The sequence below is a fragment of the Acomys minous genome (genome assembly GCF_964271855.1).
Source record: "Acomys minous genome assembly, chromosome: 8".
Classification (NCBI taxonomy): Eukaryota; Metazoa; Chordata; class Mammalia; order Rodentia; family Muridae; genus Acomys; species Acomys minous.
In genome coordinates, this window is record NC_140489.1 from 31448338 (window position 1) to 31465041 (window position 16704).

Here is a 16704-nt window from a genome sequence, read left to right on the forward strand (position 1 = left end):
TAAAGCACCTTCGGGGAAGCAGTGCACTGTGTCAGGCACAAGTCCTTCCTAGCATCTAAAAGGATGTAGGAAATAATCTTTCTGTTTTTTACCCATCCACTTCCGGGTCCTCTTACAAATTTTAAATAAGGCAACTTAGATGTGCTTCTTGAAGCTATCTCAGTGAACACACCATGATGTCAAATGTTTTCATGTCAGACACTACTCATGCAAAGTAGCAGGCACAAATACATGTGAAGGTCTGGAGTCCAATTTTCCATGGCTGCTCACAAGTGTTAGGGCCATTTGAGCCTGTGGCTCCAAAAGCACACACTCACGTACTTGCTTTAAGGAGGAGGCTAGAAACGAGCCATCTGGTTTATAGCCAAGCCCAGTACCAGAAAGAAGGGCTTGGAAGCACGGAGGCAAGGCAAGACTAGAGCCCAGCTTTAGCCCCAGGTGGGCAGAAAGTATGTAACTTGAGGATTCGTTCTGATTGGGTGCCTAGGGCTAGTGCAAGCGCTAATGCTCTTCTGAAAGTTCTCACCCTAAGCTCATGCCCTCGTATTCCACCTCCCTCCCCCCCCTTTTTGGGGGCAAGATTTGTACATGGAGAACTCTCAGAACAGTTTCTCCAACTCTGCACATCAGAAAGGGGCTTTGGGGGAATCAGAATTTGTCTCCTAATCAGGTGGGCAGGTCAGATGGTCCCTGGGCCACATGGGAAACCTTCGTGCTGTTCTAGAGAGTCCTCATCCTCTGCTGTACCTGAATCCAATCCATCCATGCACTGATCAGACAGCAGCGTCCCCGTTCTGTCATCTTCCTCCCTCTTCTCTTCTTCAGTTTGTTGAGTCAGGGTCGCAGGACTCTTGCCTTCCAGGCTGGTACTGCACTCACTACACAGAATAGCCCAGCCTGGTGGTGTCTAAGTGGTGGCAATTCCCCTGCCTCCCTCATGCTGGGGTGACAGGCATGGGCTACCACATAGGACCTCCATCTGTCTCCTTGGGTGTCATTTTTGTTTGGATTTCAACACTGTCTAAGGGGTTTGTCTTGAAAGCCTGACTCTTAGCAGACGCTGAGGGGAGACCTACTGAGGTGAATGGCAGTGTCCTGCAGTCACCCAGAGGAAGTGTGCGCCCGTGTGCACAGAGGCTGAGCGTAACTGGGCCCATTCACACCCCTGCAGACCACAATGAGTAAGTCTGCTGGAGGATGAGCAGGGGCGCACACCAGTTCTGTGTCGCTCTGGGAACTGGTCTGGCCCCACCATCTGCTCAGTTTCTTGATAGCTCCCACTCTAAAATGAAAACTGAAAAACTGCCCAACAATGAAATATGAAACAAAATGAAAAGTTGGTTCAATTTTAGCCCTGACTGTGAATATTGACTGTTGGAAAATTAGTGAATGGAAAAAAAAGGCAAAGAAAAATTGAATTACTTTATTAATCTTAGAAGTCAGTAATTCCAAAAGGCGCCTGCACCATGGCAGTCGCCTACTTGCCTCCCCACTCTGGGGAACTGGTGCTGTTGGCTCCCCTCCCCCTCCCTCTTAGAAAAGGGAAGATCAAGTTTGGTGGATGATGTTGGGTCTGAAGCTTGTACAAAATAAAATAAACTTAATATTTCAATCTGGAAAAGAAGTGAAAGCCAGATGCAAATAGCCAAAGTGCCTCTTGTATATCATCTGAGAGCAGCAGGAGGAGAGACAGAGGGACCTGGGGGGGGGGTGATGAGGGCAGGGAAAGGCACACTTGTGCTCTGGCTGGGACACAAAGCATAAGGCGAGAGTCCCCACTGCCAAGTTCCATCCAAACCCAGAGGGTCTGTTTCCCTGTTGTACTGCTAAAAGTCTGGTTTGGCTGATGGCAATCATCTACTGTCACTTCTGCTTGAAGGCCTTGGGGACTCTGAGGCAGCAAAAAAATACTATGGACCCTCGCAGCACCGTGGAGGCTTAGCCTCCCATCAAGCTCCCAGGAGCGCACAGCAGGTTCGGCTTCCCCAGGAGTCTCTGGTTCATCTGTCAGTGTGAGTAGGATCTGGAAAAGAGTGTCAAGCAGTCAGTGACCGAAGGGCAGTTCCCACTTTACAGCAGGGGCTGACAACAAAGAAGGGCTGTCCCCAAGCAAGGATGCTCACCCGGAGCACAGCTCTCAAACTTAGCCTCTGTTCAAAGCCACCCTTCCACATCTGTTCTGTTGCCACTACTTCTGGGCGATGACACTTTTTGTGGGGGAGTGAAAGCATCTTCCTCTTGTTTACTTAACTACTCGCTGAAGAGCCTGGGCCTTACTGCGCTGCTTCAGGCGATCCTGCTGCTGCAGGCTCCTGCGTAGCTGGAACCGCAGAGGAAGCCAGCTCGCCCAGAAACACAGGCATGTTTTTATTCCTCCTCACTCTGCCCAGTGATACCCTTTGGTAGTCCCAGCTGCACAGGAAGCTGAGGCAGGAGGATCACCTCTGCCCAGGAGTTCAAAGCCAGCCTTGGCAACAGTAGAGTTAGACTCCTCCATCCAAAATAAACAAACACACCCCACTTCTCATTTATAAACAGAAGATACTAAAGCATTCACCTTTTTGGAGTTCAGAGTCGGCATCAGCAGGTTTGAATTGTGTGGTAAAAAGATCCCACGTGTGCCTCTGAGATCTGAACCCCGTGTCAGGTGGTCAGCTTTGTACCCATCTCACCTCACTCCCCATACGTCCTCCTCACTGGGCTTTGGGAAAAGTATGTATCAAGTAACCGGGTGGACACGCCCAGTTCTTTCTCAGTTACATTGCTCTGAACTTTATCCTTTCCTTGATTACTTTTAATTTAAAATAGGTTTAATAAATAGCTACCTCTTTTTAAAAGCTTAATAATTATGTTTGTGAGGGAGGGATATAAGCACATGTCCAGCGACATCAGCGTCCTGGAGCTGGGGTTACAAATGGTGTAAACTACCCACAGGAGTGGAGGGACCTGGCTCTGTACAAATGGATGAACGGATGAAATGGCTGGCTTCTTCATGACTGTCTTCTGTTGTCTGCTTTGTTTCCAAGGCATGCAGTATGCTGTGATCCACTCTTCCCAAGTGTGTTTGTTTTCCTATGTATGTGAGTATGTGTTCAGGTGCACAGGCAAATGTCTGGTGTCTCGTCTCGTGAGACAGCAGTCTTGCTCTCCCTGGCAGCTTGTCTCTATCACTCTAGAGGAGGGCTAGGTCCTTGGCACGGCACGTGCCTCTTCCATGAGTTGAGACATTCAGTCGTTACCTTCTCAGACAGTATCCTTTTCCCACTCCTTCTTTCCAGAATTCCACTGACATATCCATTAGGTTTTTTCAGTTGGTTTTCCATCTCTCTGTCTTTCTTTGGGCTCTAAGCACACCTCTGAGTTCATTAAGTCTTCCTCGGCGGGGCCTAATCTGCCTTGAGGGCCACCCATCGACTGTTAAGCTCAATTATCTTTGGAAAGTGTGCTTGTCACAGTTCTGCTGCTATCTGTACTCATTTTTTCATTCCCTCTATTTTGTCTGGCCACACAAACTTGCATCACTTGGTGATTGCAGTATCTTAGTCTCCTCAGCTGTAGCATCTTCTGTTTTGTTGGTGTTTGCTCCAGGGGCTGGTTCCTGATCCATTCTCTTATTTTAAATTGTGACGTTACATTTCTCAAGAGTTTTACCTGTGTGAATTGTTTGAGAATTGGCTTAAAGAAGGATTCCTTTAGGGCCAGCAAGATGGCTCGGTGAGTACAGGTGCCCGTGGCCATGACTGACGCCTGCGCTGGACCACTGGGATCCACATGGAGGAAGGAGAACTAACTCTTACAAATTGTCCTATGAAGTGACGCAGGTGCTGCTGCAGTCCTGGCCTAGACAGTCTCTTTCTTTCCTTATTTTGTTAGAGCACGAATCTGTGGATGATACTCCTCACACATGGGGGCTGGGTGCTTGTGGGTGCGTGCGGTTACATCTTACCACGTTGTCTTCCACTCAACAAGCATAGTGACCAGGCACATTTGAAACTGCTCCTGCACACTGCATTGTAAGTCTGCAGTCAGCAGACTTCTACAAACCCAGCTTTCCTTCAGCCTGCTTTTCTGTTTGCATCCAGTTTATGTTATGGCCACACAGAATGGCAGTGTTCTTAAGATGCCATGACTTGCCATATGAGCACTTCGAGGCCTCCCCTGACAGAACACTGCTGCTGGAGCAGGCTCTGGTTCTTGCCCTCCAGGAGGCATAGTGCCTGCCTGGGCAGCAGCCCTGGATGGGCTCTGGGAAATAAGCCCAGTTGCTTCTTGTTTCTGGCCTCAGCCTGGACTCCCCCATAGACTGCTGGGACTTCTGGTATGACTGGCTCCCCCACTACACCATTCTGAGCACTTTTGTCAAACTTGGTAAACAGCTTACTGTTGAGAAACATGGGAGATGATCAATTGCAGGTTAGCAGAAGACCCCCAACTAATGTGCAAACAGCAAAAAGCTGGTGTGCTACATGGCGATGCATCCATCTAGAGCTGAGCTCCTAAGGCCGGCTCAGCGGCTGTCTGCAGGAGAAAGACACTCATCTATGAGCTCACCTGACCCACAGGCTTTTGACCCTTAAGAAAGTCAGGATGAGCTGGGCCCCAGGCCTGTTATCCCAGCACTTGGGAGGCAGAGGCAGGCGGATCGCTGTGACTTCCAGGCCAGCCTGGTCTACAAAGTGAGTCCTGGACAGCAAAGGCTACACAGAGAAACCCTGTCTTAAAAAACAAAACGAAATTAACAAACAAAACCACAAAAAAACCAAAGGCAGGTTTGTCGCTTCTATGCTGAAACCTCAAACATGAACTTAAAACTGGGTGAATTATTTTCTTAAAGACTTATTATTACATATACAGTGCTCTGCCTGCATGTACACCTGCACTTCAGAAGAGGGCATTAGATCACATTACAGATGGTTGTGAGCCACCATGTGGTTGCTGGGAATTGAACTCAGGACCCCTGGAAGAGCAATCAATGCTCTTAACCTCTGAGCCATCTCTCCAGGCTCCTGGGTGAATCTTTAATTTATTTTTTTGTTTTGTTTTTGAGATAGGGTTTCTCTGTGCAGTCCTGGCTGTCTTGGAACTAGCTATGTAAACCAGGCTAGCCTTGAACTCAACAGAGATTCACTTGCCTCTGCTTCCAAGTGCTGGGATTAAAAGCTTTATCATCATGCTTGGTTAAAATACACACACACACACACACACACACACACACACACACACACACACACAGCAACAGAATCTTATGTATCCTAGGCTGTCTTTGAACTTTTTATACCAAGCCGAGGATGACCTTATATTTCTGACCCCCCTGTCTGTACTTCCCAAATGATGGGATTTATAGGCACATACCACCATGCCCATTTTATGGGGTGCTGGATTTTTGATTATTTTTTATTAATCTAAATGCAAAGACATAAAGATCTCTTAGGTTAGTCCCTAAGGCCTTTCCAGCTGGTCAAAGCGGCCCTGGTAGTCTCCACTGGCACCATTCTGTTTGATGAGAAGGGAAGTGAATTAATCCATCTATTTATATCCTGAGTGACACCAGCAGAAAGGGACAGCTGGAGTGAGAGCCATGCTCTGCCCCTCACCTTCCTGGGCACCGTTCCAGAGTGTAGGAATGAACAACACAGGCACACAAGAATATCCGATCCGTCTCATGAAACCCTGCCCGGGTGACACAGCTGCAAGGGTTTGCTCGGCGCTAAGTCAGCCTGGGGTAACGGATAGGCAGTGTGGGGTATGGGCTGCGGACCAGCACTGGCTCTAACCCCTTTAATTGTGAATGAACAATGAAGGCGCTTGGTCTAAACTGTAGATGTCAACACCAACATTAGCTCTCAGATGTTCTCTCTGCAAGTGCGGGAATGATTTTTAGTTATAGTTTTTATACAATAAGCCTTTTTATTTGAGACAAAGTCTTTGCCCAGGCTGGTCTTGATCCTGTTCTAATCTCCCCGAGTCAGTATTACAGACGTGTACCACTGCACCAGGCTAATTATTCTTTTAGGAAAAACGTACATAATTTTTGAAAACATCTTTTTTTTTTTTTGGTTTTTCGAGACAGGGTCTCTCTGTGTAGTCTTGGCCATCCTGGACTCACTTTGTAGACCAGGCTGGCCTAGAACACACAGTGATCCGCCTACCTCTGCCTCCCGAGTGCTGGGATTAAAGGCGTGCGCCACCACACCCGGCTCAACATCTTTTATTCTTACTAACCTATAGTTATAGTTTTTTTTAATTGAGATTCATTTTCTTAATAAAGTAAATATATTGATAAAATAACATCATCATAGACCAGAAGCAGGTGATTCTAGACGACTTCCCAATGTGACTCAGTGGAACAGTTCTTCCTGTCACTGAACGTAGACAGTGATATCCAGACAGAAGGCCACTTTGGGGAAAGGGGGAGGGCACCAGGATATTTAATATCTACCCTTTCATGAAAAATTAAAAATTGCATAGCTGATCTAAATGAAACTTCTTGGATTCTAATTCTGTGATGTGACTACGGTGCCAGTTTCAAAGCACAGTCAACCTAAGTATATCTGATTATTTCTGTCTATATACAGATTTAGATTTGTAGCTGGGTGTGGTGGTGCACAGCTTTAATTTCAGCACTTGGGAGGCAGAGGCGGGTGGATTTCTGTGTTTCAGACCAGCCAGGCTGCACAGGGAAACCCTATCTCACCAAAAAAAAAAAAAAAAAAAAAAAAAAGTCAAATAATCAGTGTTGAGAGTAATTACTTTATGAAAAGCCATTCTGTGGTGGAGAGGGGCGAGCAGGAACATGGCCTTGAATCTGACTGAAACTTTCCTTCACACTTACTTTTGTACATATTCATATGTCACAGTCATGTGGAGGTCAGAAGACAGACTGAGCGGGTCAGCTCCTGCCTTCTACCCTGAGCTCAGGTCACTGAATTTGGTGGTGAGTGCCTTTATGGACTGAGCCATTTCAAAAGTGAGCCCACAATCTTATTTTTACTATTCAGGACTCTTTCAACTTTGGGCTTTATTGATATGTGACTTGTTTTCAGCTCACTGTAGTAAATCTTTGGTAGGATTTGAGAATGGAGGCATCAGCAGGGACTCTGTCTACTTTAGAATAGTGACTTCCCATCTGTACAAGTCCAGCCCCATGGTCCTGCAGAAGATGCGGCCCTGTTGAGTCACAGAGGGCACTGGGCACAGTTCTGTCCCTGAAGATCAGAAAAGCAGGGCTTCAACTGCCTGAGGAAGGTCAGAAGTAAACATAGAGACCAGGTGGCCTTTAAACTGCTATAGGATGGCAGTGTGTAGTAAAAAAATATTAAGTGCTGATGGAACACACGTTACGACTTCAGCAGAAGTCTCGTACTTTTTATTTTCTTCCCCCCGCTTTTTTTGAGACAAGGTTTCTCTGTGTAGTCCTGGTTGTCCTGGACTCCCTTTGTAGCCCAGGTTGGCCTTGAACTCATACAGATCTGCCTGGCTCTGCCTCCTGAGTACTGGGATTACAGGTGTGCACCACTCTATCTGGCAGCTCAGTACTTTATTATCCATGGCTCCTGGTATTTTCTTCCTCTTTTCCATTTTCTTCCATTGTGGTTGGGGGCAGTTGATGGTTATAACCCTATGTGTGCTGGTAACTGTTAGGACAGCTCTCCTGGTCAAGCAAAGAAAATTTCCAACTTTATGTTGGTAGGTGATTTATACCACAACTGAGTTCAAATAACCACTATGATGCTACTGGTTGGTTCTCATGAACCTAAATGCAACCCACTAATTGACCCATTACTGCTAGGTCATGACTCATAGTTTAAAAAGCCACTGCTGTGACCACAGGCATGGTGATCTATGCCTGTAATCATCCCCGGAGCTTGGGCAGCTAAGATGGAGCACCCTGAGTTCAACACCAGCCTGGACTACTACATAGTGAGACTGTTCTCAGACAACAACAAGACAACAACCAACTGAACCAAAACACAAAAGAAAAACCAACCTCCGTTCTTGAGTGAATCATCAACTCTTGACTAGTTTAGAGGAGGCCGAGGAGTGGTGAACTCTATTCCAGACACTACTGGGGGTAGGGGGGGGAACAAGAGCCTGTGTAAAAAGGCTGAGTTCCCAGGCTTCAGAGGGGCAGAACTCATGCTAAGCTTCTCTAAAGACTTAGCCTCCAGCGACCCCAGGCCATCACCCCGAGCAGCTGGGATGTGCAGGAATAAACGCAGACAAACCACAGTCTCTGTGTGCTTACGTTCTTCCTCTGTAATGTGGGAGAGAGTTGACAAACGTCAGTGTTCCTACATGACAGTGTTCTGACCATTCAAAGCGGTTCAATGGATCATGAGTCACAAGAAAATAATCCAAACAAAAATTTGTTCCCAGACAATTAAAAAAAAAAAGGGCACCTGTCCCAGCATCTGAGCTCAGCAGTCCCTATGCCATGCCTATTTGGGGTCTAAGTCTGCAGGGGCCACCTGCTGGGCTCCCCCAGGGCTCCTTCTCAGCCCCGAGCATGGTGCTGTTCTTCTCCACATTCTCTCCTTGGGAGTTTATCCACCCATAGCTTTAATCTTTGTGAAGATGACATTGAAGGATGCTCAAGGCTATGCCTGTCCCAGTATTCACAAGGCTGATGCTGCCATTGGCACAAGTCACAGCTCAGTTATCGCAGCTGAATTCAGAAGCACTGCAAGGGAAGTCACACCCCCTCACCCATGCTCCTGTAAGGAAACTCACTGGGTCTACCCGCCCCCCACACACAAAAAGGGGGGCATGAAAGCAGAGGGGATACTAGTTGACAAGGAGATTGGTGGAAACACAGGTGTAAGAGCATAATGGGGAGCGAATATGATCAAAGTACTTTATATGCACATGTTAAAATGCCATAAGCAAGTCCAGCAGTGTGCTAGAAAACAATAAGTGTTGGTGAACATGGGGAGAAATAGGATTCTTGGGTCCTGTTGGTGAAAATGAGGACAACACTATAAATGGTCCTCTCAAAACCCTTAAAAATAAAGTTGGGTGTGGTGGTGCATGTCTTTAATCCCAGCACTTGGGAGGCAGAGGCAGGTGGATTTCTGTGAGTTTGAGCCAGCCTGGTCTACAGAGGGAGCCCAGGGGCAGCCAGGGTTACACAGAGAAACTGTCTTGAAAAATCAAAACAACAACAAAACAACAATAAAAACTTAAAAATAGAATTACCACGTGCGTGATTCAGTATTTCCACTCCTATCTATATATGCAAATAAACAAATGCAGAGATTGACTAGATGATTGCATGGCAACACTCACAGCAACACTAAACACAATAGCCAAAAGGTGGCAGCACCCCTAGTGTTCACTGTGGGATGAACAGACAAAACTGGCATGTTCACACAATGGAGTATTATTCAGCCTTAAACAGGAAGGAAACTCTGATGCAGGTTATAACCCAGATGAACCCTAAGAACACTATGCTACGTGAAATGAGCCAGGCTCAAAAGGTCAAGTAATGATGTCCCCACTTATGTGAGGCATCTAGTAGTAAAACCCGCAAGGAAAGCAGAATGGTGCACGTGGTGTAAAGGATGTCAGTTAGTAAGTATAGAGCTACAACCCTGCAAGATGAAAGGGCTGCAGATGGACAGTGGTGCCAGTTTCCTGATACGGATGAGCTTGAAACCAGTGTACTGTGCACTGAACCAGGCAACGTGGCAAATGCATTTGGCTCCAGGCATAACAAGAAGTGCTTATTGCTTGTATTATCTTACTTAAAACCTATGCTTGGACAGACTTTAAGAAGTCAGAAGTGGAACGTGGGGGACTTTACTGTTTGGTCTGCTCTGTGGCCCCTCCCATTTGCTTACAGTTTTAGCCCCTTTGGGAAAGTACCCCATTCCCTCCACTGATGTCAACTAGGTTATTCTGGCCAGACAGGAAATAGTAGTTCCATATTCCTTGGATCAGTGGTGAACTGACCCATGTCCACATCTCCTTGACCATAGCAACTACTTCAAGAAGTGGGCTTGCTATGTGAACCAAGCCCCTCAGTGCTGCCTTGGGAGATGCTTTCCCTTCAGTAGAATGAGCAAGATTCCCGGTTTCTGGTCCCTAGGCTGTGAAGAATAAGGCTGGAGCTGCTCAAACCACACACCTCTATGATGTTCCCAGACAGATGTACCCACAGAAAGTAAGAAGCAGGGAGATCAATGAAGCTGTCACAGGAACGAAAAAGGACGAAGTGGGTATGGGGGAGGGGGGCGGGAAGCATGGGGCAGCGAGGTGCAGAGGCAGAAGACCCCAACATGCTTAGCTCTAGGATCATTTGGGTGTGAAGTATCCTCCACAGACTCACTTATTTCAACACTTGGTCCCTAGCTCACCAGCTGTCATGGTAGGTTCTATAACTGTTTGGAAGCGGAGCCTTGCTGAGGAAGTGGGTAACAGGGTGAAGGACAGGGTAGGCCTTTCATTTTATAAGCTGGCCCTGCTTCTGGCTTGTGGAGATGTGAGGAGCCCCAAGCCGCACTCTTACTGGCATGAGTCCCAGCACACCATGAAGGACTGTGTCCTCTCAACCATGGCCCCAAACAAACCTCAGTTCCGTCTTTGGATTCTATATGGTGGAAGGAGAAAATTAACTCCCACAAACTGCACGGGTTTGCATGTGTGCCTGCATACACCCAAAATAAGTGAATGTGATTAAAATATGAACAAATGAACAAAAAGACCCAAAGTTCAAGTGCGTCTCCTACCCTAGGCACTGGGGCTCCCATCTCACAGGTTCTGACCTGTGGCTGCACACACCTGCCTTTCTCGGGACAGTCAACACACAAACAGGAGCACGAACCACACTGTGCTTTGCTTTCTGCTCTCCTTCCAGTTTTTACTTAACTGTGTATCTCAGAAACTGTTCCTTATCCCACAGATGCATCTAAACCAGGAATACTCCTTAAGCAATCCATATGCAAATCTGCAAATCTTACATCTCTGTAAGGTCTCCCAGGCCAGGTCTCCCAGGAGCTCATACTCAGGTTCCACAGCTCTTTGTAAGGAAAAGTAAATGGCCCCTAGGACCAGTCTGTCATCTTGTCATCCTGTAACCAGGAGATAACAGGAAACAGCCTCTTCCTCCCTGACAACCAAGGCCAGGCCAGGAGAGGTGGCAGCCAGCCGCTTAACAGGGGAGGTGCTGTTTCTCAGGACACTCTGAAAGGAAAAAGGAGGATGGCCTATTGCTTGTATTAGTGCCCCTCGAGATCATGGGAAAAAGTTCAACCTCAGTTGGGAACAACGACAGCTCTGCCACATGGACGCTGATGCTTAGAGGGGCTCAGGGCAGCCATGCTGACGGTACTAATTATAGAGGCTAAGTCACTGGGAATCTGGTGTCTTTGCTGGAGCAGCAGATGTCTATTTGTTATCACCCAGAAGACGTCTCCAGATCCTTTGACTGAAAGCTGGGCTTCAACAATTGCCAGCCCTTCCCTTGCAAACCTCTTCCTGTAAGTCATAAAGGATCCAGGATGTGCCTGCTGTTTTATGTTCACCACCCAAACTAATCCTTTCATCCCCTTAATCATCTCTACCACTCCTCACTGGCTATCCTGTCTCAGCTTGCTGGGATTATGGCACGTTACTGGCCCATTTCCAACGTACTCTCACTTAGGCCCCTCTGTGTCCACAGAAGCGAGAATAATCAGCAGTTCCCTAACCTATGCTGACCTCAGCTCTAGCAGCCGAGAAGATTCCATGCAGTTTCATTGTTTTATGAAAGCTACCATTTCTTCCCCCTCCCCATATATGACATTTTATTTGAGTTTGCCTAAGCTTCTCTAACCTACGATATTGCTTCTCCTGCGTCGCTTCCCCACCCCCACGCGGCAATGCACTCCTGGCTGAGAATCGCCATGTGAGACTGAGGGTCATCCTACTGTTTATCTTCACTCTACCCCCATTAGAGCTCTTTTCACCATCAGAGAACTTTGTCCTCATATCTTCATTTCACAGAACGGTTCTGCAGTCTATAGATTAAGCCAGTCAGGGTACCCAAGTATATGGTAAACAGAACCTACCATGTAAACTCATCTCCAAACTGGCTGTCTCTTTAATGCTTTTAAAGAAACACACACCTGAAAACAAAAACCAATGTGACTGGCAGCCTGCAAGATGGCCTGTGGTGATCTTGCCTCCTGGCATTTGCCTCCAGTGTGGATGGGACTTAGCAGCTCACTCCTAAGACAGACAATATACAGTAAGTTACAGAGTGATGCTGCCAAGATTAAGTTATCAACAGCCCGTGGCTTCTGCCCTAGGGTTTCCTCAACATACCACGGACCCACCAGCAGCTCCGTTAGTTTGTCAGGGCCACTGCCATAGAATACACTCCTGAGAGTCACAGCTCTGGGGACTAAGATTGGGGTGTGACAGGTTTTGGCTTCTCTCCATTCCATGCCCTTATGTGGGCTCTCCTTGGTGAGCACTTGTGCCTGGGGTTTCCTCTTCTAGGGCTCAGAAGCTATGCCAATCTGACCAAGCACAGACAGACAGACAGACAGCTTTGGGAGAGGACAGCATGGAGAGGCTGGCCAGCAAGCTCAGGAGTCAGAGCTTGGAAGCTGCTCTCCACTTCATCTTACAGATGAGGTCAGAGTCCTTAGTTGCCAGCTTGACCACAACTGCATGAGAAACCTTAACCCAAGATGGCTGGCTGAACTGGGAAGCCCAAGCCACACAAACTGTGAAGTAAGAAAGGCCTGTAAAGCTCTGATTCCGCCCCCCCAACCACCCCTCTACCCCCCCACACAAACAATGCCTATGAACAAAGAAATAGTTACACATAGTGTGGCTGAAGACCTTTTCTGTGAAGTGGGGCATAGGCCAAATAACTCTTTGTTTCAAAATTTGCTACAAATAAAATCAATGTACATTTTTTTAGTGGGGGGTATATGCCCTCTGAATATAAAGACTGAGGTGTTGCATGATAGTAAAAAGCAAAAGCAGAAAGCTAGCAGATCCATGCATTTTCCTTTGCGCTATCTCATCTGCCTCCACAGCAGCTCTTTGAAAAAGATATGGTAAGGTGCACAACAAAGTATCTGATACATGGCTATTAAAAATATTTCTAAGTGAAGGCGTTTCCAATAGCTTATGGCAAAATTTAGCCCAGAAAGGCTGTTGGTATAGGACAGCAGAGCTAATATGTGGCTAGCAAAGGGACAGAATCCAAGTATGGGATTTTTTTTCCCTACTGAACTATCTCATATTTTCTATTTGCATTTTCCCCTGAATTATGAATAAAAATATTTTCGAGACAGGGTTTCTCTGTGTAGCCCAGGCTGTCCTGGAACTGGCTTTGTAGATCAGACTGGCCTTGCTCAGAAATCCACCTGCCTCTGCCTCCCAAGTGCTGGGGTTTAAAGGTGAGCACCACCATGCCCAGATTATATCTTCAGGTTATTAAAGATAGGTACTCCACCACACATCTGGTACATTTTTACAGAATGTTTTGGGAAAATAAAGTAGCACATCCTCTGAATCTCAATAAAAACATGATTACAAAAATGAATGGAAAAAAAGAACAGCATTTATGTTTTCTTTAGGAGTTCAAGGGACGAAAGAAATGTGGAGATGACTCTTATTGTCTCACGTCACTTTGCTAAGCATCTACTATACACATACAGTGTGTGCAAGGGATGAATGACAAAATCCCTAGACCCTTTAGAAACTTAGTGATGGAGGACGACAAAGAAAACACACTAGCAAATTATATTAGAGGAAGGTCAAGGTGATGGAAGAGCTGATGGAAGAGGTGGGGTTTTGGAGCGAGAAGGCAGCAGGTCAAGTAGTCCAGAATGGCTAGACCACAAAGGGTTGTACTGGGCAGTGAGCAGGAGCAGTGACACCAAGTGCAGACGTTTACTTGCTTACTCCAGCAGTGCAAGCGCTGGACCCGGGGCCTTCTGCCTGCTAGGCTAAAGACATGGGGTTGGAGACAGTGGCTCTCAGTGTAGTCCAGGCTGATTTTGAACTGCGGAATGCTGGGAACTTTGTAGTGGGTTTGTTGTTTTGTTTTTAAACAGGGCCTTACTATATTGCTCTGACTGGCCTAGAATTCTCTATGTATGTAGATCAGGATGGCCCTGAACTCAGACCTGCCAGCCTCTGACTCCTAAGTACTAGGACCAAAGACATGAGTCACCACATGTGGCCTTGAAATGCTTCCTTTATTTGCATTATTTATTATTAGTTTGATATCTTAATTATTTAAATTTGTGTGTTAGGGGTATGGAAGCCAAAAGACAAGTTACCAGTCAGTTCTCTCCTCCTACCACATGGGTCCCAGGGGCCAAAACAGGCTGCCTGGCTTGGAGACAGGGTCTCACAGGACCTAAGAGATGGTTCAGCAGTTTAGAGCACTTGTCCCTCTCGCACCTGGGTTTAGCTCCCAGCACCTACATGGCTGCTCACTTCGCCTCTCACTCTAGTTCCAGGGGGATAGACTCCTCCTTAGGACCTCCCCAGGCACCAGGCATGCATGAGAAGTGTATCTGTACACACAGGCAAAACGCTCGGGACATGTAAACAAACCAAATACAATTTTAAACAGGGTCTTAATCTGTATTCCAGAATGGCCTGGAATTGAGCTATGCTCAAGGCAATCCTCACGCCTCTGCCTCCTGAGTGCTGGTAGTCCATGTAGCCTCTGGAGACTGCTCAGTGGGGAAAGAGCTGTTCTGAAAAGATCTTTTTTTATACATTGTATGCATATTTATTTACATATGTGCAAGATCATGTGAGTGTTCCTATATGTGGAGACCAGGTGTCAGGCGCCGTGTCTTCCTCAGTCACTTGTTCACCTGTTTTTGTTTTTGTTTTTGTTGTTGTTGTGTGTAGAGGGATGTTAATTCAGAATGTGGCTGCTCTGGCAAGAGATCACATCCAAAAACCTTCTAGATCTGTGTGATCTGGAATCCAGGAGACAGAAACAAGCAGATCTGAGTTCAAGGCCAGCCTGTTTCAGGTAAAGAAAAGCTAAGTTCTAGGTGTAGTAGTATGCGCCTTTAATCCCAAACAATAAGGGTGAAGTTAGTTTGTAAAAGGAAGCACCCATGTTTGAAAGTGATGTCTGAATGAGTGGCAGAAAAGGAAAGTGACGAATCAGAGAAAGAGTTGACAGAATAGGATACACCCACCTCTCACGAGAAGACAGAGCAAAGAGTAGCTACCTAAGGGGCAATGGTTTTACCTGGACAATAATAGAAAGATGTGGGTTGCAGAGAGAGAGGAGGCAGTGTTACCTGGACAGTAACAGAAAGATGTGGGTTGCAGAGAGAGAAAACTCAGATGAAGAACGAATGAGCCAGAGAACGAGAAGGAACCAAGAGATTAGAGCAGATTGCTGAGTTAGTTTGAGGCCAAGTAGAGTAATTCAGAGGCTGAGAGAAGCCAGACTGAATAAGTCAGCTGTGTGAGGAGTCAGAGCCAGAACAGCTGAGTTGAACCAGCCAGCCCAGAGCTCAGAAAGAACAAGAAAGGGTGAGCTTATCAATCAGTATATCTCAGAGGCTGCAAACATTCTAGGCCTAGGTTATAGACTGTATGGAGGCTAGGCCTAGGTTAGCAGACAGAGGCAATAAGCTTCCAAGACAACAAGTGAAACAGGTGAATAAAAGTTACTTTTACATGTATGCGCACATGCCTTAAGCATGTGCCTAACACCATTCATAGCTACCAAGGGTGGGGTCCTTCCTCGGAGCCTTAGCCACTGGTTACACTACGCTCCAGGAAAAACCTCCCCTACTCATACAAGCACCTCTGACTAGACTAGGATGTTCACATACACACACAAAAAATGGAGGGGAGCTTGTCAGCAAGAAGAGGTTCAGCAAGAGGGGAAAGGGGTGGTGGGTAAGAGGAAGGGAGGACTGTGAATATGACCAAAATATATGATACACATGTATAAAACTATCAAACAATAAAACACTTTTTGCTGTTTCTCAAGGCAAGAGGCTCTTTGCCTGCTCCTATTTTCCCTTCATACATTTTCCATGCAGTCCCTATCTAGTTGCTCCTTAACTCATTTTATGTATTTTTTAGTAGAAATTTAATTAAGTAACATATACTAATTTAGGGAGAATTTGCAACCATTCTTTGTCTCATAAAACTGGCAATTTAATTTTTCTTCTATTTGCTTACAAATGAACTGTAGGTAAAGGACTTCCTGACCTAGCCACTGTGTTATGTCCTATGTGTGCCAAGTTCTGGAGTGAGCGTGTGAGCACGGGGCACTGACGACTGCCACTGGAGTTCTGGGGTGAGCACAATTAATTCACAGAACTAATAGAGGCACAGACCCCCCGCCCCAACCACATGAGAACAAACCTGAAAGGGGGAGGGAGAGCGGAAGTCCCAGATCCCAGAACTCACTGCTGCTGCTGCTGCTGCTGCTGAGACAGAGTCTCAACACTGCAGCTCTGGTTGGCATATATAACTCACTGTGTAGACCAGGCTGACCCTCAAACTCTGAGACTCACCTCCTTCTGCCTCCTGAGTACTGGATTAAAGGGATGGACACCACGCCTGGCACCTTTTCCTAATTCTTCCTATAACCCTGTGCTGTTTTTTTTTTTAAACACTAGAAGTCACCTGGTCATATAGGAAATTTTTTTTTCTTTTGGTTTCCTTGAATGAGCTATAGAAGCCAGAAAGTTAAACTGAATACGGCAAATA

At 46.5% G+C, this 16704-nt stretch overlaps 1 protein-coding gene across 16 annotated transcripts in view; it reads right to left on the minus strand.

Moving 5' to 3' along the window:
- Positions 1-1402: 1402 nt before the first annotated feature.
- TTLL5 (tubulin tyrosine ligase like 5) overlaps positions 1403-16704 on the minus strand; it is a 238117-nt gene continuing 222815 nt past the window's right edge. For all 16 annotated transcript variants that reach the window (XM_084791597.1, XM_084791586.1, XM_084791585.1 and 13 more), the window contains one exon: positions 1403-2023. Coding sequence is in view for 2 of the 16 variants with exons in the window: in XM_084791596.1 (XP_084647722.1) it covers positions 2001-2023 (23 nt within the window). In the remaining 14 variants the exon portion in view is untranslated. The remainder of the gene's footprint in view (positions 2024-16704) is intronic.